This window comes from Protopterus annectens, chromosome 5.part0 (assembly GCF_019279795.1).
Source record: "Protopterus annectens isolate FY-2018-M chromosome 5.part0, PAN1.0, whole genome shotgun sequence".
Classification (NCBI taxonomy): Eukaryota; Metazoa; Chordata; order Ceratodontiformes; family Protopteridae; genus Protopterus; species Protopterus annectens.
In genome coordinates this window covers 1,766,716,784-1,766,741,374 of record NC_056735.1, presented here as the reverse complement: position 1 = coordinate 1,766,741,374, position 24,591 = coordinate 1,766,716,784, and the positions used below count along the sequence as shown (strand labels likewise).

Genomic DNA, 24,591 nt, shown 5'->3' with positions numbered 1-24,591 from the left:
TGTAAAAATAAGGGTTCTAGATATAGGTTAAATAGTAAGGGGGATAAAGGACATCCTTGTCTGGTTCCATTTCTGATTTGAATCCTTTTAGAACACATTTTATTTATATATAAGGTTGTATAAGGGTTATTATATAGTATTTGTAAGGTTCGAATGAATTCTTGGGGTAATTTAAAGTAGTATAAAATTTTAAATAAAAATGTTATGTTTATTCTATCAAAAGCCTTTTGAGCATCTATAATGAGTGCATACATATTTAAGTTTTTTTGATTGGCATATGAGATTAATATGTGAAGTGTTAAGGTATTGTCACTGGTCTGTCTAGATGTTAAAAATCCAGCTTGCTCATTAGAAATAATTAGGTTCGTTATTTTCCTCAGTCTATTAGCTAGAATGGATGTCAAAATTTTTGTGTCAATATTTAAAAGTGATATAGGTCTATAGTTGTCTGGGTTCTGAGTATCTGAGTTCTCTTTAAGTATAAAAATTGTTTTAGAGGCATTAAAATGTAAATCATTAATCTGATTATTGATTATATAATTTAACATGTACAACAAAATTTTGGCAATAATACTATAGAAGGTTTTATAAAACTCTGCTGTAAGGTCATCTGGGCCTGGGGCTTTGTATGATTTCAGTTTTTTAATTGTTGTTGTTATTTCTTCAATGGATATAGGTTTTATTAAAACTTTCTGGGAATTATGGAAAGATAAAAATTCTAATGGAGCAATAACCAGATTTATTAAAAGTGGGGAAATATATTATAGGATTATGGATAACATTTAAGTTATGTTAAAAAAATCTAGTTGTTGAATTTGGTGGTGCTAGGAATGTTAGGTTGTTTTTTAGGTGAATGTGTGTTTCCAATAGTAAAATAATTCTTAAATTTTTTTTCAGTAATGTGGGCTTAAATTCAAATCTAGTAAAGAGGAATCTGCTGTATGTTAAAATGAAAAAGGTAGCATAGGGTTAATTAATCCAGTCATGCATTTGGTCTTAAAACATTTATTCTAGATAATTACTTGTATAAAATAACAGGATTAGGGAAGTTTGCACAAGTAGTATGGAACAAATACTAACAATTTGGGGAAAATTAAGCTGTTAAAAAGTTTGAAAGATGTGAAGTAATTGAAATGAAAGTAAAATAGCACCATAGAAGTTAAGCATAATAGATGTAGAAACAGTCAGAAAGCTATGGTATATAGAAAGTGATTGGTCGGTATTATTATGTGGAACCATGGGAAGGCTTGTGTAAAGATGTAATGAGGGCCTTAAATGCCAGAAAGAAAATATTAAAGAATGTAATATAATGTCACAATTTTCTGTGGAGACCATTAATTAAGAAGCATCTTACTGTATGTGCAATGATGTATAAAGTAGCAAAAGTAAGATTGTCAAGTATGTGGAATCGCATGGATTTAAACACATTTTAGAGTGAGGTAGAACGCTGTGGAAATAGATTTTTCAGAAATATGTTTGGAATATAAGAGGTAAATATCAATAAGATCCTATATAGACATTATCAAGAAAAAATTGGGACGTTTGATAACTCATTCACTATTTTATGGGAGATGTTGAATGCTAGAACAAAACAATTGCATGTATAAAATGAATATATGTTCTTGTGACAAAGCAGTGGGTTTGACTGTACATTATTGTTTAAATACTTATATATTTGTAGTATATATGTATATATATATATATATATATATGTATAAGAATTATAATAAAGCATCTATGTACAAAAAGTATCCCAATAACTGCCTGGGATCTTTTACATCCACCATCAAGGCAGGGGAGCTATCATCATTGCAGGCAGATGAGACCTTGGTTTAATGTCTAATTGGTTCATAGGTAGTACTAGGCTATCGGCCCTGGGGCCTATACAAGCCCAGCCAAAAGGGTACCCTGGCTTTTGCCACCCAAGAAAATTATTTTCCTGTGCCACTGTTGAGCAGAGCCCAGAGGTAATCCAAAGAACAGCACACACAGGAGTACTTCACCTCCTGCTTGGTGGACTATGGTGTTATTCTTTGAAAATGTAATTAAATTACTTGTTGTGGGACTAGAACATTGTCTTCTGACCTTCCATCTTTAAAGCAAGTGTGCTACCTTTTGAGTCATTGACACTTCTTGTCATTCTAAAATAGGGAATTTATTCACAGTTAAGTGTTACCAGGAGAATTGCTTTATATTTTAATTACTTTGTAAGTTATTTTTTTTCTATATCCTCTAAGTTGTTCAGCACTGAATCTGATATTTGTTTTGTAAGTCAGATCAAACCATAGCTTAGCATATAAGTACTGGTCATTGGCAAATGTGTATGTCAAAGTTTGTTTCTTAATATCCCCTATTTCATTTACAGCATTCCTTTGTTTTAATGTTTTTCTTGACGTTTCATGTTTTGTTGGGCTGTCCCCTGTACTTCTGTATCAGACCTTTATTATAGGAGTTTGTGTGCAAGATAACAGGGGACAGTATTTTAGATAGGGCCTTACACAAAATTTCTAGAAAGGATTAAGAAATTCTTTTTTTTCTTCTTCTTAGAAAATCTCTGATATGCCAGGACATCCTTTTCCACTTATGAGATGATGGTAAAATTAATATTACATAAATGTTTGGTTTCATGTGTACCATCCTACATATTATTATATTAAATAACTTGTTTTATTATACGCTAGTTTACTCAGCACTTTCCTGTAATGTTTCAACACATCACTGGGGGGGACATTAATAATTGTGATTATTCTGCAGCCATCATTTGACCCCTTCTTTTGAATGTAGCATTTAATGCTTACGGTAAAAGAAAAATAAATTAAAAGTGGGCCTAGTAGTGTGGGGCATTCCACTGCTCACACATGACCTCCTCAGAAGTTTTTTTTTTTTTTTTTTTTTTTAAGAAAAACTGTCTCTGTTATTTGAAAATCAGCTTAGTAGTTGATCTAGTCTCTACTGATCTCTTGCTGTGTTTGAACTGTTGACAAATCTGAAAGATATGAAGATAATCTCTGCATGGATTGCTGATGAGAAGAGAGTCTATTGCCTGCAGTCAGTGTGCTTACATCTGTATGTTGCCCGTTTGTCTTGTCAAATGCTAAATGGTCATAAACTCAGAGGTAGATTAACTAGTTTCCTTCAGTTACTGGTAGCAGTAGGAACAGCTATTTGATTGTACTTTTCTTATACCATCTGACTGTTTATTTTATTTTACATTTCTCTCTCTTTTTTTTTTTTTTAACTGTATTGCATAGTGTCCTTAAGTAAAGACTTTATTTATTCTAGGTAAAAAAAATGTGTCTGCCTGCTTATTGGCATATATAAGGGTAATTCAACAAAACTTGTGAATCATAACTGTTGGACTGTTGGCATCCAGTTTTTGAAGAGAAAACTAGCTTAGCTACTATTATCATAATTTAGTAATACGGTTGGCTCATTTTATGAGTATGCATCATTTGTAACCTTGATGTATAATACTTGTCAGGCTGATGACGGCATGGTACCATTAAAGCATGAAGGGGTGGTACCATAGAAGAATGCTTTTAGATCCTCCTGGAAAATTGTGTATTATGCCTGAATGCAGAGTAGTTTTTAGCCAAGAAACATTTACTACTTAATGAACACTTCATGCCTAACTGAGAGTGAGGTAGATGAATTTCCTCAGAAGGAATTATTCCTAATTGTGCTCTTCAGCTATTCATTGTAAAGCTTCTTTTTGTTTAACTACTATTGATCATAGCCCAGGGCTGTAATGCAGTTGACATATACTCTCAAGGCCAAGTACTCTGTAAATATTATAGTCAGTTTAGACACTTACAAATGTTATTTTTCATTTCTTTTGTTTTGAAGGAAAATATACATGGGCCACAAAAGACTTTTGTCAACTTAGAGTCAGCAGGGATTTGAGTAATTTGGGTAAAAAGAATTGAGAGACTACTTTCATGCAGGCTATTCAAGAACTAGTGATGTAGCTATACTATCTCTGTATCTAAATAGAGGAAAATGCTTTATGATCTGCAGTGTGTGTCATAATATAGGGACTGAAGCAACATTCTGAGAGAAAGACAAAGAGGCTGAAAAATACTGCTTTAGTATGGTAGTCTCTGCAATGGGGGGACAACTGTGAAGTGCTGCCTGACTGTGGGCGGGCAGCCTGCTGGCTTTAGCCCCTTCGGTAAGTGAGAGACAGTCCAGTGTTAACACTTATTACACAGCCCATGTGTTAGTGGATGTGGAAGTTTTAGGGGGAAGAGTACTCCTTGGCATCAGTGTGACAGTGTCTCTGGGTGTCTTCATCTCCTTCCTAGCCCCAACAATAATCAGAGTTATTCTGTTGGAGTGAGGGGGGGGTTAGGCAGACTTGGTGATACAGAAGAGGCACTGAAGACAGTTGAGGGTCACTGAGCTGTCTAGGAAAAACGAAGAGCTAAAAAAGATGCTCTAAGAAAGATATAGACACCAACAGGAGGGCATGGCCTGATGTATTGTAGGGCTTTAAAGTTTGTTTTTTTTTTAGCACTAAGAGCAGTACACTACCATGACAAGCCAGCATCCCCCCACAGGAAGACTGTCTTCACCTTACTTTAAGACTGAAAATGAATGCTTGGCTAAGGAACCATCCAGACAGCCACAAAAATGCAGTAACAGGTCTATGTTACCTTCCTCATAGCAAATCAAGAGAATGAGGGACCCCTCAAGTGTTACAGACTTCACTTCATTCTCTTGTCTTTATTATCTGCTGCAATTCTGTTTTCATAGCTAGCTTTAGAGGATTTGATGAGAGATCTCAACATTGTTTGAGGCTGATAAGGGAGTTTTTCCACTCTTGGGACTTCACTTTATATCGCAACAGTTTCCTCCTTCTGTTGTAGAGTTTGTTTATGCTAGGGGACCACCAGATTGGCTTCCTTTTTTTTGGAGGAGAGCGTGTTGGTTATGTTGGGTAAGGCAAGATCCATGCATTTGTGTACGTGTTCATACAGTGCATTGGTGTATGATTCAGCAGTCATGCAACTATTCTCTATTTGCATGGGTGCCGTGAAGTTAGCCACCTCTGTTTTTAGGAGCCCAAAGTTAGATCTGGAGAAGTTTTTCATAGTGGTTACCTTTGCGGAGGTGGGTGTGGGGTGGGAGGGATGTGGATTTCCAAGGTGAATAGTTTGTGGTCGTATCAACCCAGGGAGGAGTTGATTATTGGTGTAGAGCAATGGTCGCCCATGTTAGTAATACCAGGTCAGAGATGTTGCTACCTCTAGTGGGGGTAAGTACGAGCTGGTCCAGGTCATTGAAATTAATGAATTCCAGGAAGCATTGGGCAAGTGTATTGGTACATAATTGAGATTCCAAAGTATGAGTGTGTTAGGTTGGACGTGTTTGAATAAGTTTGGATGAGTTGCTGAAAACCATAAAGATTAATGGAGATTGAATGGAATCTTGTTTAAGTTGAGCTCCATTCAATGTTTGTCATCTAGCATGATGGTTTAATGGGAGAGATTTGTGGAAGCCCAAGTAATATTTCTTCAGTTTGGGGAAAAGTGTAAGACAAATGACCATCTACATTACTGCACATTTCTTTTAAGGGATGAAATAAGAAGTTATTAATTATGAAGTAGAGGTGAGGTGGTATTATGGGGAATGTTCTGTTGTGTTAAGATATACAATAGCTATATCTCCAACCCTTTTTTGGTGTGATCTATAGATGTTATAACCTGGTGAAAGAATTTCTTTATCTGTCACTTGAGGTTTTAGCTATGCATCTGTGATAATAAAAATAAATTGTCTGAATTAATAACCTCAACAATACTGAATAATTAATCAAGCAATATTTTTATTTTTATGCTTTGTATAGTACAGTGATACTTTTTACAATTAAATGACCGTGTTATTTTATATGTACTGCACAAAGGACAGTGATGTGTAATTGAGTATTTTTAGAATGCTGTTTCTTCAAATGATCTTGTTAGAAGTTAATTATGTGATCTTGTTGAGACTGGCACTTACTGCCATTACAATCATATATAGGTGTTTCTACTTAAGCACTCAGTTTGAGGATTTTTTATAATAAATACATGGAAGAGTGCACATCCAAGTGGTGCGTTTTTTTTTTTTTGCCTGATTTGCTGGAATCAAGGCAGTCCTGCAGAATGAGGTACATATGATAACTTAGGTTAGCCTGAAATTGATCTACATGGATCAGTGCTATAAGATGGTAAACAAAAATAAACAAACAAAATGTTAATAGATAAATCATGGTCTGTAGCTGTAAAAGGGTCAGTTTTCAAATAACAGATATATACAACAGCTTTAAATGCAGCTTGTCTAATCCAGTCCAAAACTGCCTGTCTTGTGAAAGACTCTTAATATTTATTTACAGGAAGTTATTTCTTAAATCAGTCCCATAAAAGAATAAAAATGTAATGAGCTTTATCCTTAAATAAACAAATTTACTCAGAAGATATGCAGTGTTACTAAACACCTTAATTATGCAGTGTTAAAAGTGGTAAGCGTATTGTGTTGCATTTGCTTTGGCTGAACAACATTCTAAACTGAAACAGTTTTGAGCAAGGAGTCAGGCTACCTTACCACACATTATGGGTTATACATTATGGGTTATAGGGAGAGTCAGCACATGGGACAGAACAGAAAAAAAAAAAGATTTAGCAAACTGTTATTGGCTGTTATTTAGCACTTTTATTCATGCTGTTAATTCTTTGTAAGTAGTTTCATGAAAGTGACTTTGTAGCTTGCCTCTGTTTTCTCATGTCCGTTGTAACTTTGTTTACTTACCAACAACTTTCTGTTTAAGATCAGTGTATTTATCAGTTGAAAACTCTGGCATCAGGCACTTATTCCATGGGAAAAGACAGTGAAATCTGTGAAGCACTGGTCTGGTATCCCAACCTGCAGCCTCAGCAGTCTGTAGGACAAAGCAGAAAATTAGGGATAGGAATAAGTATTCAGGTAGAATCTAGAACAGAAGCCTCTGTTAACAAAGGGATAACTAGTAAGGCATTTAAAATACTGCATGATAACTATAAAAATCAATCAGAAGAGATTATAAAGGATTGGGAAGAGAGACTGGATAAGCAATTCACAAAGAAACAATGGGGGCATAATATGTATGACTCCCAAATATGCAACAAAGTTGAGATTTAGGACCTTTGCTTGAAAGTGTTTGCACAGTTATTTTTATATCCGAGCTAGACTTGAGTGAAATTTTCCTTGGGTAATTGCAAATGTTGGAGGTATGATGGGGAAGAAAGAGATAAGAAACATAGTTTTGAGGGGAGTAATGAGTTGGCAGACATTAAAAATTTGTTGCAGACTACTCTATCAGGAATACTGGGTAAGCAAATTGGTCTAACTAAGGAAATAATTTTTTTGAGCTATTGTTACAGAATCGGAATTGCTTAGACATAGTAAGGCCTTGCTGAGTCTATGGTGGCTGCCAAAAAGCAATTAGTAAAAAATAGAAATGAAAGTCTAAATCAACTGTACTACAAGTAGTGAGTATAGTAACAGAGATAAAATAACTGGAAGTGTCATCTTTAGAAAAGGGTGGGAAGAAATTACATAGACAAAATGGGAATTATGGGAACAATACATGCAGAATAATGTTTTAGAGGAAGAATAAGGTTTAAAAGAAGGCAGGATTTGAATAAGCTATGCAATGTCTGACTGACAATGTCTGCATAGATTATAAGTGATTAAAAATGTCAATATGGTTTCTTTTCATTTATATAAATGTATGATTGCATATGTCATACATGATAACTTAATAAAGATGCTTGTTGTTTAAAAAATGAATAAGTGTTCAGGAAGATAGATTCTGGCTGTGTCTGACTTAGCACAATTAAATAACAGTTATCCTTAACTTATTCCATGGTTGACTGGTATAAGAGAGAACTGTTCCAGCCATCAACTACCAACAGACTCCTTTCTTGCACCACACCTGCACACTTATTTCTGATGGACCAAAAGTAGACTTATCAGCCACATATGTCAACCACAAATGTTGGTTTCTTTTTGATCATATTAAGCATTATCACAGAGATTCTGGGCACTTATTTTTGTATTGAACTGAAAGTCTTTGGTGTACTGATTTTATGTTTTCAGTAGCAGTTGTTTTTCCACATCTAAAATGTCTTGAGCATTTGAGCAGTTAAGAAACTGCTTTCTAGCAGTTGATAAAATTTATTGATGTATAAGGTGAAAATGTTTCTCCAAAGTGGAGTCTTTCTAAAGTTGCATCCGTTAGTTAATATTATTATTTTTTTTTAGCTCCCCCTCCTAAACGACAGAAATGTGATCACTGGTCACCATGCCCTGCCAATCATTATGCATTTCGAATTCTCAGTGGGGCTGCAAAAGAACGAGGACCTAAGATTTGCTTTGAGGATGAAATGTAAGTAAGAGTAAACTGGATAAAGATGGTACTATGTTTGGCAATTTTACATCTTGACAGTTTCATCTTTCAGTTTAGCAGTGCTGTTTGGAATGCAACATTGAGATATTTCCGTTTATGTTTTCCACTTCCTTATCTAACTTGCAGTTATAGGTCACTTTTCTTTATATCATTCTGAATTATGCCCTCCTGATATATTAGTACTTTTGAAACTGGCTTTAACTACTCATTACAAAATATGATAAAGTAAATCTAGAAAGGTATGATTAAAATGGGAAGTGTTGAGTTGCAGGCTATGATCAGTTGACTGTGGATTATTTGTAAGGCGATGGCTTCAGATGCAAGTATTATATCAAAATACTCTTATCATAGCCTATTGGAGTTGGTAACCACTAGTGAGGTGTTCACTTCTAGATATGAGGTTTCGCCTTTGCAGCTGAGTGGCTGAATTGCATTAAAGTATGACACCACAAAGCAAGTGTGTATTGAAATTCTCCCCTTTTTATTTTATTTTATTTTCTGATAGGTTAGAATTGTCATCCTCACTGTATATGCATTTTTTTATTTAGGTTTCTGTTGATACAAATATAAAAAAATGTTACTTTGTGTCATTGGTAAAGAAACCTGTGAGCATGTTCATATGCCTAAAGTCATTCAAATGTCTCGTAAAATAATGCATAAAACAGAATAGTTGCTAAGGATGAATTAATATTTTTAAAGGATAGACGTGTAAGATAAATTTATTAGATTTCTCTTTGCTGCTGTCATCACCTTGATGAAGCCTTTTGTATCATCTGTTTTATTTGGACTTTTATACTTTTAATAGAATAAAAACACTTCAAAACCATACACTGACAATCATCTTACATCACAGAATTGAATTATGACGTGGCAGGATCACTCCGTGTATATGTACGACTCAGGACAGTAGTATATGTGCTAATTATATGCAAAAAGATTGAAAGACATTAACTGATGAAGACACTGTCATGTGGTAGCAATAGTGTTTATTTTATGAATTAGTTATACATACATTAGTTATTGTTCTGTACTCTATCTGCATTCCATTTATGCACCAAGGTTATAAACTCTTTGCTTATTATGCCAAGCATTCATCCATCCAGTTAAAGCATGTATCTAAGCTTCATTACAGTGCCTCTAACCCATTTGAAAGGCATGTAGCATGCATTGAGATTAATATCTGCAGCAAGCCAGAGGAATGCTGAGAAGTAACCAGCCAGGAGGAAGATTAAAATTAAGGAAACACACTGTTCTATGATTAGAAGATTTTTTCTTTTTTATTTATCCTTTGTTGACTGTGTTAGCCCCACTAGACTAGTGGCCTGTTTTCAGCGGGCACCAAAGGTGGTATTTATACAACTAGGGGAACTTTGGCCAGGGCATCATGGAACTTCCTTCTATTCTTTTTGATAAGTGGCGTGGGATCTTTTACATCTACCTAAGCTACCACCAGTTGAAGCAGCTGGGACCTCAAGTTTAACATCTCATCTGAAGGATGACACATCCAGGAGTTCAGAACCCTCCTTGTGCTGAACTGCAGTTTGAGCAATCCATCTACCTGGTGTGGGAATAGAACACACAGCCTTCAGCACCAAAATGTGCTACCTGTTGTGCCACTGCTATTGCTTCAAGTTCCCTATGAGTAGTTTATCATGGTATATTGCATACTAGACACTGAAAGGGATGTGGCACTTAGTGAAGATAAATGAGTTTTATATATCACCTTCAACCTCTGATATCTTGTCTTGTAAAACATGGTTATAGTTTGTTTAATTTATGGTACATTGCAGAGGAATCTAAATTTTTTTGAGATGAACTTTACAGTGGAGTGTATACAATGATCTTTCACCCACCTTGCACCAAGTACAAATAGCTTGACTACACCAAAGTTAGTTATTCTACTGTCCAAGTGTGTCATTCCAAAATAACGACTATGCACAAGTGCGTGCAGAGCTGTGAGCTCCCTGACATTCAACATGGAGGTGAGAGAGAAAGACTGTTAGCAAGCAGCCCCACAGTATGTGTAAGAATGACCCCTGTTATATCCACAGCAGAAGCAAACTTTTTTTTAGCTAAGGGGCCAGTTTGTTTAAGATTCATATGGCAGCAGTAGGTGCCATTGCCCATGAAGAAGTCCACACATTTAGAACTTTGATGGTAGTTTGCATATTTGCCCATCTCCAGATATTTTTTCAGTTTAAGACCATAGTATTCTTTTATTGTACACGTATTTCTAACTGTACTTATTTTTCATGAGTATTAATGACAGATACTTAATAGGATCATAGGAGGTTACTAGGCTAGTGGCCCTAGGGCCCTTACAAGCCTAGCCAAGAGTTTATTCCCAAAAATAAACCTCAGTCAGCACCTGTCACCCTGTCAATGAGGGACACAGGTGGAACCCCTGGGACATATTTGTGGTTTCCCATACACTCATCAAGGCTGTGCTTGAAGAGGGTCAGCGAGGTACTCTGTTTGATGTGTATGGGAAGTCTATTCCAGAGAAGGGGCAGCCTCTGGGAGACAAACCTGTCTTTCCAGCAGGTTTTGTTGATATCTCATATTAGATTCAGGCCTCTCAAGCACAAGGAGTTAGACTTACGATGTAGAGCATCTCTAGTAGGGCAGGGTCCAATATTGCCTTGTAGGCAAGACACAGATCATCTCTGAGCAGTCTGTACGATACTGAGTAGAGTGATGGTGATTTGAGCCTGTCCCCATAGGACAGGTTTTGGAAGCCATGGATTCTCTTTATGAGGTATTTCTGTGGCCTTTCCAGTTGGTACAGATGTTTGGAGAGGTACATATCAAACAGGGCATTATACTCAATTATTGGTCTAATGAGGGAGGAGTATAGAGAGGTAATAACCTCCTTTTTTGTGGATGCAATCCCTTTACTTATGAGGAGAACCAAGTAAAAGGTGTTTCTGACCACTGCCTTTACATGGTGGTTGAATGTGAGATTGTTATCAACCTGAGTACCCAGGGCTGTCACCACAGGTTGTGTGTTTAGGGGATTGCCGTTGATGCGGTAATCAGTAGAGGTCATGTTTTTGCCGAATGGTATGATGATACATTTTTTTACGTTTAGCTTGAGGACATGACTTTGGCACCTGTCATTAGTTGCTGTGAGACCCTGTTGCAGTATGTCAGCATCATTTGGGGAGCCAATGACAGCACCCAACTTACAGTCATCCGCAAACTTGGTCAGCCACAGGCCTTTTGTCTTTGCCTGGACCTCTGAGAAGTAGATGCCAAACAGTAGGGGTCCCAGGACAGATCCCTGGGGAACTCCACTAGTGACAGGTCTGCTATCAAAGGTGGAAGTGCCTATTTTGACCTTGAGGGTCCTGTCGGTGAGCCAGTTGGCCACCCACCTGATGAGATAGGGATTTACACCAAGTTGTGTTGGGAATTATGTCAAAGGCCTTGGCCAAATCAAGGTAAGCTGTATGTACTGACTTACCCTCATCCAGGGCCTTGGTGACAGTCTCAAAGAAGTCAACAGGTTCAACAGAAGATCTGCCCTTGACAATGCCGAACTGGGTAAAGTGCTTGGAGACTGCCTATGTGCTTGTTTATGAGATCCATAATGTACTCCATGGCTTTACAGATCAGACTTATCAGTCTTATGGGGTGATAGTTTCCCAGGTCAGTACTGGCACCACCTTTGTGAAAGGGGATGACAATGGCAGTTATCCACTCTGTTGGAATGAAGCCTGTACTTAGGCTGTGGTTGAATAGGGTGCTCAATGGCAAAGCCAGTTCTTAATATACATATGCCACTTTTTTTTTTTTTTTTTTTTTTTTTTTAAAATATGAACTTTAGCTGTAATAAATTTCATGTGAATTGGGTCCATCTTTGTACTGCTTATTATAACAAACATTGTTTAAGTAACAGACTTGCACAAAAACAATGCATACCACTGTTGGGGAACCAGAATCTAATATTCAGATAAGTTAATTTCTAGTTTATTTCTGCACAGAAAGAGAACATCTAACTTATCTCATGATGATATTGTAGATTAAGTAATATTTTCTCTAAGTAAGGAGTAAAGGGAATAACTGGTTTCCATGATGGTCATTTAGCTGATTTTCATAAAAACAAAAGGTTCTAGCTTCAGAGTAAGTTGTATCAGGGTGAAAATTATTTGACCAGTAAGTGCATTCATCTGTTTTATTTTTTTTTTTTCTCCTAAGCAAAAATGTTATAGCGGACAAAGTCATCTGCATGTCTGTACACTAAACCAGTATTCAGAGTTTTCTTTAAATGATTTTTTTGTCATTCAGATACTTATTTCTGTGTCACATATTACCAGAATGTATCACAGAGCCCAGATAATATGAAAACACCTTGAAGTTATAGCAACTTGTAGTATCCATGACAGTTATTGAGACAAGATTTTATTTATTTTATTAAGACTTCTTCACACTCTTCCTTAAGTGACAAAAAGCTATCAGTTTATTTTAGGTGTCTTACTTGATCATATGTAATTGCCAGCTACTAATTCAAAGAATTTGTGAGGAATGTCCAAGCCACTGCTGAGCCAAGAGGGAGGATGCATATATGTTTAATCATTGATGCTGTAGATACTGAAATGTACTATATTTGATTAAAAGTCATCATCATCCCCCTTTTTCCTCATTTTTTACATGGGGTCAGGGTGTCATGTCAACTGCCGCCATCACTCCGTATTTAATGCCACTCTCCTGCCTTCTTCAGCACTCATGACTGACTGTTGCAGGTCTTCTCTCACACAGTCCATCCACCTCTTTATTGGATGCCCTTGTTTCCTCTTGCCTACTTCCTGTCCATCCCAAATAATCTTCACCAGATTGTCTTCTGCTTTCTGCCTGAATCACTGTAATCTGTTCTGTCTGACCTTTTCTGCAGTTGGAGCTATGTTGCCTTATGCTCTTGTGTCCTCATTTCTTCAACTGTTCCACAGTGTGCATTTTATCACCCATCTCATGTACTTAATCTCCATCACCTCTGGCTTCTTTAACTGCTCTACCTTTACTGCCCAGGTTTCTGTACCATACAGTATTACTGGTGGCACCACTGTTTTGTACGCTTTACATTTCAGCTGTTTTGGCATTCTTCTGTCATATACTACACGTGACACTGTGCCAGCCGGCTGCATCCCTTCTGATTCTAACTTTGACCTCCTCATTCATACTTCCCTTCTTCTTAACCACTCCTCCCAGAAACTTGAAGCTGTTAACTTGTTCCACTATTTTCACTTCTGTCTGACTTCTCAGTTTCTTCTGATTCCCCCATTTGCTGCCATTACAATTGTCTTATGTCCTCAGTGTCATCCCATGTGCCTTGTATTCCATTTCCCTTTCCTTTGCTGCAGTTCTTGCTCAGAGTCTGTCTGTAATACCACAATGTCTGCATACAGCAACTTTGCTGATCTGTCCCTCTGACCTGTTTGCTAAAGTAGACCATCACCAGTACGAACAGCTGTGGGCTCAGAGATGAACCTTGATGCACACCCACTTCCACTGGGAACACATCTGTGAGGTCGAACACTGTTCATACTTGAGTCATTGGGTCCTTGTACATGTTGTGTCTTTCAGCTTTTCCTGGTTAGGGGTCGCCACAGCGGAACTCCGGTCTGCCAATGATTGGTAGTTGATTTTTACATGCCGAGTTACCAGCCCTGACGCACAACCTTCAACGAAGGTACACCCATTCACGCATGTCTCCATGCAGAAGACGCTCTAGCTGAGAATTGAACCAGACGGCGTCTTACTGTGAGGCGACAACGCTACTGCAGCACCACTACCATGGTATTGGGTCCTTGTACATAGCTTGTACTAATTATTCTAAAATTTTTGGGACTTCAAACCACTGCAGGACTGCCTTGCAACCTGAGATAGTTTCTTTGTGCCATCTACTGGCTCACTTTTCAGAAGCTGGTAGAGTACCTCTGAGGCCTTGTTCTTTGCTATTGCAACTCTTTTCTTAGCCAACCAGTATCCCTTCCGTGCCTGGTCCATCTTTTCTATCTCCCACTTTTTCCTGCAGTCCTTCTTTCTTTTGATGACTTCCTGAACTTCTGCATTCCACCACTAGCTCCCCTTATGTACCTTATTTCTATATCTAGCACAGCCACATATCTGTTCTCTAGTACTCTCACATGCTGCTTTGAGGTGCTGCCATTTTTCATCAACTCCACCTATTTTCTCCTCTTCTTTTGATGCTAGAGCCCTTAGTAATTCCATGAACTTTAGTACTTTTTCTCCTGTCAACTTGCAGATTTTCTGCCTGGTGTCTGTTGACATTAGAGTCTTCTCTGACCATTGCTTGCAGCTGATTGTGGTAACCAGTGGTTTATGCTGTGGGCCAACTGTTTCACTGGGATAGCTTTGCAATTGCTTATTCTTCCTTAGTGCCCTTTCCTTACTAGGAAGAAGTCTACCTGAGTAGCATTTTGGCCACTTTTGTTTGTGATCTGATGACTGTCTCTCTTTCTGAACCACATGTTGGCTACTATCAAGCCATTTGTGAGACAGAAGTCTAAAATAATTTCTTCTTCTTTATTCCTGTTTCCCCTCCCATGGCAGTCCTCCTGTCCTGTTCTGTCTGTCCTTATATGCACATTCAAGTCACCCATTATCAACACCAATTAATATTGTCATGCTTTATCTAGTAGGTCTTGCAGCTGATGTCTGAATGCACTCTTTTTCTCTCGATCACAACCCTGCTGTGGGGCATAGCCTGAGATTATGAATACTGCCCTACCATTAGGATGGAGTTTGATTTCCATGGGTTGGTTACTAATTCTGATTACATCCCCCACTGCCTTCTGAAGCCTCTCATTCAACAAAATTCCCACACAATTTCTAGCTTGTCCTTCTCCTGAGTAATAGATTCTGGATCTCAAGCCAAGTGTCTTTGCTGCACTGTCCTTTCTTGTTGTCTGCTGGATTCATAGGATGTCCAGCCTCCTCCTTACCATCATGTCATCCACTTCTAAGCCACATGCTGTCAGTGAATCTACACTGAGTATAGCAATTCTTAGTTTGTGTTTGTCAGGTTGATTGGTTTTATGTTCAGCTTTCACTCAACAGAGATATCCCAGGTTACCAAAGCTAGGCAACTGGCACTGACCAGCCAGTAGCTTACTGACCCAGGGCTACTGTGCTTTATGGTGGGCACACACACTTGCCAACAGGGACAGATACACCCCTCCCACCATCAGCACAAGTTTCCTGGCATAGCTCAGAGTAGGCCATGTCCTCAACCTACTTATCACTGGCAAATGCCCATGCCCATTTGGTGACATTAGTCAACATGAACAAATCACCTAGAGGCATATTTTACACAGTCGGGTGGCTAACACTGCCATGGCATGCAGTCAGTAATCCATGTTCTCCTATCTTGAGGATACTACTCCCACCAGAGTAGATGCCCAAAGCGGTTGGTCTATACAACTCTTCCCCATAGAGAGAACTGTGTATAGACTGTACTGCTGCCCACAAATCCATTCTTGGGTTCGTTTGAGATGAAAACACTCAGCATGTTTTTCAGAGGTGGGATGAACGCAAGATAGAGAGACATCGAGAACATGCAAACTCCAAACAGGCACTGGCCGGATGCCAGGATCAAACCTTGTACCTTGTGCATGGGAGGCAAAGACCTTAATAATTATGCCATCTGAGTGTATTATAAGTATTTTCCTTTTATGAAACTTGTCATGTTATCTTGACCTGTATGATGTAGCCAGCAGTGGCCTTAGGTCAGCTGGTGCCCTAGGCAAAAGTGCTCTACAGTGCCCCCCCACACCACCCAGGTGCCCCCAACCTGGTCTACCTACACCAAATAAATACTGGAAAAGCGCCCCTGCTACAGAGGCGCCCTAGGCAGCCGCCTAGTTGGCCTATGCCTAAGGCTGGCCATGGATGTAGCAGTACTTTGCAGGACTGCTGAAAAATACTGACAGGTTTCTGTTCTTGAATGTGTGTTATTTGTTTGATAATGTAATTATTTTTGTTTTGTTTTTTATTTTGTATTTACTTCTTTTCTTCTATTTGTTAACCAGGATAGTATGACTGAGCCTAATGCCCCTTGGAGGAACAGAGGCCCAAGTAGAGAAGCTCCACAGACATAAAAAAATAGATCAAACAATATACAGTGAACATAAGTTTAACAGAAATGATAGCATAACACAATATATTGTGATGAGAAAAAAAAACAAACAAATTAAATGTATACTTCTATAATGCAGACAATGAGTATGGTTTTCTACTTGTTATAGTTCATAAAATATGTAATAGAAAGATGGTGCATTTTAGGGTGTTTGTATTTTTATACAGTTTTATTTAAGATATTTGATTGTTTACATCCTGTAAACAGTTTAGCAGGTTAGCGTTAAATTAAGCAAGTTTTTAAAGGCAACTGAAAGAGAGCTTAGTATGTTTAAGTAGTGAGATGACAGGGCAGTAATGCACATTTATACTAATGTTTAAAATATAGAGTAATAAGAATATTTGTGACATCTGTTTATATGTGCAGGTTATTAATAGTTAAAGTTGTGCTGGCATACTGTAATGTTTGAGTTCCCCTCTAGCTGCACATTAAGTAAATCCACTCAAATTGTATGCATTTTCTAACTTTTATTCTTTCACTTTTTTCCATAAAACACAATTTACAAATGTATTTGCCTTTTAAAGAATACACCAAAGATCATGTGCAAACTAAATTATGCCCTTGATTAGGTAAACTTGTCAGACATTTGGTAACTCTGTGAAATGCTTTCAAGTACATAATACTTCTCATTCTCGAATGACAATTTACGAGCTCAAAAATGAGTATCTCGCAATTCTCAATTTTATTTGTACTGTGTGTCCTGGACTACATTGCTGTTTCTTAACTTTGCTTTATGCAATTTTCATTCAGACCCCTGGCTCTTTTGTCTTCAACAGGACCTTGCCTCAGTATCAGCCTGCCAAATCTATAATTCTCTTGGACAGGCCCTTGCCTGGGTATCAGGTGGCCACTTGTATAACTCTTTTGGACTAGGCCCCTACCTGCATCTCTCCGTAATCCCTTTCCAGTTGAAGTAAAACACCGCTGTTGCTTTCAGCTTCCATTCTCTTATGGAGATAGTTACTCTTGTTCAGCCTGCAGTCCATTACATACTCAAACTCTGTATAGTCCATCTAAGGACCATTTTATTGAATGATAGTTTTTCTAACTACAATCTACCACATAACCCCCCCCCCCCACCACCACCACCACCACCAAGCTCATATGTGGGAGTATGAGCTATACAAATTAGAAAACTAATGTCTTAGTTTGTAGAATTTCTAGTATTGATGTTGTTATAGTAGCACCAAAACTAGTTTATTTTGCTATGTCCTGTGTTACCACTGTTAGACTTTAGTTATTTCCTTTTTTGCTGCAGAATAAATTTGACTTTATTACTGTTTCATTTAATGGGTTACTAGCATTTTGATGAGATGCTGACCTTTTTAATTGTTTGAGGTTTTGGTTCATTCACACAGGGCAGGAAGGAGTCTCATGTGTCTTCCTATTTTTTCCCTTTTTTGAAAAAACAAATCACCACATGTATGTTGTCCATTTTCTTTCTTATTGCACTTACATTTTGCTGAATTAGTCACTTTTCTCAGAAACATATCCTTGTGCTTGCTTATTTTAAGTGATCCCCAATATTTCATTTCTTAAATATGACAAGTCTGTGTGAAATCTTGTTTGCTCTGTTTCCATAGAATCAAGCCTCTATCAAACCTTGAACAAAATCAGAGGTAGTTTTACCACTCGAATTCTGGAGTGCCAAGATCATTATCCAGCTGCTGAAAATGTTAAGAAAGAACATTACCCAAAACTTTATGCTGCATCTCTGCAATGTTCCCTTTTATTGTGGTTTCTGACAACACAGAGTTAGTTCTAGTCATATTTTCTCTTTTTTTTCCCCAAACATCTTTATGACAAAGGCAATCTTACATTTATATAAATGAAAAACATACAAAATGATATCACTTTACTTGCAAACAGTTTACATCACAGACTCCATTGAAAACAACTCTAGTTGTTAACATTATACATCACTTATAAACCAACCAGTCATCGTTAGTTAAGCATTGTATAGCTCATTCAAATCCTGCCTCTTAAACCTTGTTCCTGCTCTGCATATATTGTTCCCACAGTTCCCATGTTTTTCCTATGTAGTTTGCTCCTTCCCTTTTCTAAAGATCCCAATTCCAGTTGTTTTATGTCTGTTACTATATTCAGTACTTCTAGTAAAGTTGGTCTAGACTTCGATTAGCATTTTGTAGTAATTGCTTTTTTTTGGCAGCCACCATAATTAGACTCAACAAGACTTTACTATGTCTAGCCAATTCCAATTCTGTAGCATAACTCACAAAAAATCATTTCTGAGTCCCTTATTTTCTTTGCCAGTGTTTCTAAATATAATGCAAACAACAAAGTAGAAAGCAGATAACCCTGCCTGTTTCCTCTACTCAAGCAAAAATTATTGGAGAGGACCCCACCCACTTTAATTCATGCCTCTGATCTCTCATATATTCTTCTAATCAACCTTATAATTGTATCAGGGAAAGTAAATGCTTCCATTGCCCTGATCATTAAGTCCCAGCTTACTCTGCCAAATGCTTTCTCTGCGTCAAGATTACATTCTGCATCCCTCTTGATCATCAATGTTCTGTTAATATTGTCAGATGTTTGCCTCCCCTCCACAAAACCACACTGATCCATATCTATCAATTTTGGTATCACTCTTGCCATTCTTTTAGCCATTATAGACATAACACTTTATACTCATGGTTTAGTATTGAAATGGGCCTGTATGATGCTGGATCCGATGGATCTTCACCCTCTTTGGGTATTACCGTTACCACTACCTTCTTCCAGGATGCTGGTAGTTCTCCTCTTAAAATACTGTTAAACAAAACCTTCCAGATATTTATCAGTTTTTCCTCCTAACTTCCACAAGAATACCATCTATTTGTGGGGACTTTCCCATAGATTGGTTATACATAGCCATTTTTGTCTCATCTTTCCTATCCTGACTGTTAGCAATTGAACCTCGTCTACCTCTAACTGTAGCATATTTAATTCTTCAATAAACATTTCCATTTGTAACTTTTCTTGATTTCCCTGTTTCTCTGCTTTATACAAATTTTCATAAAATTTCCAAAATATTATAATACTTCTACAGGGTCTCTTGTTATCTTCTTTGTTATAGGCTTCCTAAGCTCGGTGACTGTCCTTTCCACTTTTTGTTGCCTTAGATGTTTCGCTAGATGTTTTTGTGCCACTTTATCAAAAAACAGTTGCTTAACAGCAATCTTTCTAACTCTTGCATGTTATCAAGGTAATCCCCTATTTTCGGTTTATCATTCTGCAGTTGCTCCTTTTCTTGTTCTGAGAGATTCCCCCTATTTTGCAATACTTTAGCATTTGTCAATCCCTCTAAATAATTCTTGTTGCTGTTTAGCCATATCTCCCTTTCATTTATTTCCAACCTAGTTTTAAACTCCACTTTAATTTTATCCCACTCTTTAGCTATGTTTTCAGAAGATAATTCTATCTTCTCTAGTAGCTCCTGAATTAATTCCACAACCCATTCCTTAAATTCCTCTCTTTTCAATCGATAGGTGGGAAACACCAGTGTCTCATTTTCATTTCATTACCTTGCGTTTTTGTTTTAATTATTGGTGCATGATCTGTAATAGTTAATGGGTTTCAAGACCTTCAATTAAATGCACATGTTCCTATGAGATGTAAAATCAATCTAGCCTAGCCTAGTTTTTGAATTTCGGTGAGTAATACATAAATTCACTCCAAACTCCTAGTACTAAATTCACATCTTCCATGCCAAACATTTTCATGAATTTCTTCAAAAATCTACCCTTCCTTGTTATACTTTCCCTTCTAGGTCCCCCAGACACCTTCACTGTTGCAAACCAAATTCCAGTCACCACCTATTTCTCCCAGAATTTTCTTAAGCTCCATTATAGCAGTTTTAGGGGGGATGTAAATGTATGCCAGTGTAATCCTCCTCCCTAGCCAGTAGCCCCTTAGTGCTATGTGTCTTCCATTATTATTGTTTTTTCCCCCCTCGTCTATCAGTATTGGAGCTCCTCTTGTAATTAATATAAGTAGTCCTCTTTTTCCTTTGCCTCAAATATTCCACTGAATAACCATCCTGAAAAACCATTCTTTATCAAATCCACATGTTCAGTTCTTTCCATGTGTGTCTCCTGTAGCATAGCTATTTGCACTCTACAGTTTAAATATAAATATAATTCACTACTCTTTCTTTTTTCTATTTATCTGTAAGACCATTCAGGTTGAAAGACATTGCAGAAAGCATCATTTTCTTATGTAGTTATTATTACCACATTATATATATATATATATATATATATATATATATATATATATATATATATATGCTCTTTTGCTAAATGCCTAGTTCCAACTTTTATGCTATATATATATATATATATTTTTTTATTTTTATTTATTTATTTAACATTTGTTGACCGGGAAAGTCCAACTAGGTTCCACAGATCCTGTTTTCAGTGGAGGCCCGGGGAGAAATGCTCCAGAAGCATGTCTTTAGAATGTGGGAGGAAACCGGAGTACCCGGAGGAAACCCACGCAAACGCAGGAAGAACATGCAAACTCCACACAGAAGGCACCCCAGCTGAAAATCGAACCGGAGAACCTCTTGCTGGGAGGCGACAGCATTAACCGCTGCACCACTGCGCCGCCCATATATATATATATATATATATATATATATATATATATATATATTGTTTCTTTTATACAGTTGTTTCACGTCATATCCATTTGAGCCTATGTCAAATGTCACATAACTTTTTTTTTTTTTTTTAAAAGCCCTCAAACAGAACAAACAACCTCACCCCCCCAAAAGAACCTCCTAAAACCTATGAACTTTACAATAGCACACACAAAACTATGTACAGCTTCAAATATTGAAGTTTTTGCTTCCTCAAACAGAACAAACAACCTCACCCCCCAAAAGAACCTCCTAAAACCTATGAACTTTACAATAGCACACACAAAACTATGTACAGCTTCAAATATTGAAGTTTTTGCTTCCTAATAAGAACATAAGTTCTAAGTTGATAGCTACACAGACAGGCTGAAGTCAACCAAAATGAAAATGTAGTTATGCTAAGACGCATGGTACAGCCTGTGCTATTAGTAAGTGCTATTTAATTTTTTATATCTATATTGTGACGTCCCTGCACTAGCCCAGCAATCAAGGAGCCTCACTCCTCACCACCAGCACCAGTGAGAGATGTACACATTGGGAGGATTACAAGTACACACACAGTAAAGTACAATTTCCCTTGAGCACAAAGAGATCACAGTCAGTCTGAGGGTGGTTTCTGCCTCTTTCTCTAGATCCCCAGTAAGACTCCCCACTGGCACAGCTATAGGGTTAAGATCTCAGCCGAGTGGTCAAGCTAAAACCTCTGGCACCCTCTGTCCAACCAGTGCTTTGAGTCCCTACCCAAGTATCTCTCTCTCTCTCTCTCTCTCACACACACACACACACACACACACACACACACACACACACACACACACGTTGAGATTTGATTTAGACACTGCTGGGGAAGGCTAGCACAGGTTTACTAGCTATGCCCCCTTCTGCCCAGACTATAAGGTAGTTATCATTGCCACCAACCACTACTTATCAGCTACTCTAAGGCCCTTACAAAGGGTGCCCAATCCTACTGTGTAATGTTACTGTTATCCAAATGGTAAGTGTGACCAAGAGCAAGGCTATTGGAGTAGGCTATACAGTGTCACCAAATGCATATGCAAGTACTGTAAGAGCTTAAATCTCTCTAAACAAACCAGCCACAATTAAAAGGTTTAAATATATTTAATAATAAATAATAAAAGAACAAGACAATACTTGGTCAACACAGTAACTACAGAGTTCAAAATCACAGGAACTAATTTAAAACAACATTGCAGGACAGTCTCAAATAAATGCGGAAAACATCTAAACAAATCTTTACTATAGTCCTATTTAAATCTAAAATAAATTACTTTTCCCTAATTACTTACTATTAGCAAGACAAATGCAGATGATGATGAGTGGATGTTCTTGCTAGGTCCAAGACAAGATACAAAATGCAAAGTCTTTCTCTGAGAGAGTTCTTAAATTAATAATCAACATTACAGATGGGTTAGCTTGGATGACATCACTGTTTGTCACTTGTCTTCAGTTCTCAGGCTAATAGAAACTAACATAATTTTTAACATCTCTGTGTGAGAAGTACATATCTCTCAGATGTTTGCCTAAAACTGGAAGTTGTAAAACAATTGAACACATTTAGATTTTAAACCTAGTAATTATTTCTGTTTCAAGACAATAGGAAACCATCTAGCTCTAGGCATTGTGTCTGCTTGCTGCACTGAAACAGATAACACAATCATAAATCAAATTCAGCCTATTTTCTTGAAATTTTGCAAGTTAACTCTATATGCTCCAGCTTCTACTATTAAAACATACATTTGCACAGGAATATAGTTGATATACTTTTCTGTTTTTTCCAGTAGGCTATACTGTGGTTACATTCTTGAAGCTCAGTACATAACATACGTTCAACACACACTTCTGCACAGTAGTTTAATATACACAACATATAGTTCTCTCACATTTTTAAGACAAGCATATGAATCATATTAATATTTACAAATGACATGATTATTTACAAAATTCCAGATAGCTGGGCTGGCAGTGTCACATATATGACTGTCCCACTTGAGGAAACACTTGAATGCATTCACTAAACACTTTTTCCAAGCCATTTTTCTTTATCAAATTGTCTTCTACTGATATGCAAACCAGACACAAAACTGCTAAGGATACCTTGTTCATCAGTAGAAAAAGCCTTACAATATTCAATATTCTTTTTCATTTATATGCTTTGTAATAAACTTATTACTGGATAACATCTTCTAGAGTTTTTACCCAGTTATTTCCCTAGCAAGCATGGGTAATAGCAGACTGATTTTTCTTTTGTCATACTTTCTTAACCAGACCCTTCCACTCTCCCCCATCTCTTCCCCTCCCCTCCTCATTTTTTTTTATTGCAGTGCCTATGTTTCTCAAAACTGAACAAAGAAAAAGAGTGAAAAAGAGTAAACAAGAATGAAGAAAGAAAAGCACCTGTTTATATTAGTATCCCCATTCTTCTTCTTCTTTTGGCTTTTCCCTGTTAGGGGTCCCCACAGCAGATCACCTGTCCGCTCATTATTGGCAGTGGAGTTTTATGGTATCGAGTTGCCAGCCCGGCACCCAACCTTCCACAGAAGGCACACACACACACGCAAACACACACACACACACACACACACACACACACACACACACACACACACACACACACTCACATCTAGGGCCAATTTAGAGTGTCCAATCCACCTACAGCATGTCTTTGGGAAGTGGGAGGAAACCGGAGCACCCAGAAGAAACCCACGCGACCACAGGGAGGACATGCAGACTCCGCATAGAAGTCACCCCAGCCAAGGGGATCGAACCAGGGAACCCCTTGCTGTGAGGTGACAACGCTCACCACTGCACCACCGTGGCCACCCCATATTAGTATCCCCATTGCATTTAAAAAACTGAGAGCACTTTAAGTCTAACTGGTTTTGTATTATTTTTAAAGCTGTCACACCTGGGAAAACCCCTGATTGTTTTCAGGGAACATTATGCCCTAGTCAATTTCTCTGTTCTTTTTTCCTTCTTTTCCCTCAGCCAGTCCCCTTCCACCAGACTGTCTCCAGTTTCTCTTTATCAGATTGTCTTCATGGAGCCAAGAACAGCAGCTGCAGAAATGCTGCTTAGTATACATATTTGTAGAAAACTTATAATATTCAATATTCTTTGTTTTAAAACAGAGAATAAATGAAAAATGGTCCTTAATTAGTCAGTTCCCCATACATGAATGAAAAAGAGCACATTAATTTGAACTCTGTGATGCCCCCTTAACCAGGCTCCCTTTTTCCTTTTTTTTTTTAATTATTACATTATCTATGTTTCTCAAAACTGCACAAGAAAAAGTGAAGAGGGGAGAAAAATAAAAACAACACATGTTTACAGTCCCCATTACATCCA

At 37.5% G+C, this 24,591-nt stretch overlaps 1 protein-coding gene across 2 annotated transcripts in view; it reads left to right on the top strand.

Moving 5' to 3' along the window:
- The window catches only part of FAM3B (FAM3 metabolism regulating signaling molecule B), a 556,690-nt gene that overhangs the window by 235,640 nt on the left and 296,459 nt on the right, over positions 1-24,591 (top strand). For both annotated transcript variants that reach the window (XM_044071567.1, XM_044071566.1), the window contains one exon: positions 8,278-8,401. In XM_044071567.1, coding sequence (XP_043927502.1) covers positions 8,278-8,401 — 124 coding nt within the window. The remainder of the gene's footprint in view (positions 1-8,277; positions 8,402-24,591) is intronic.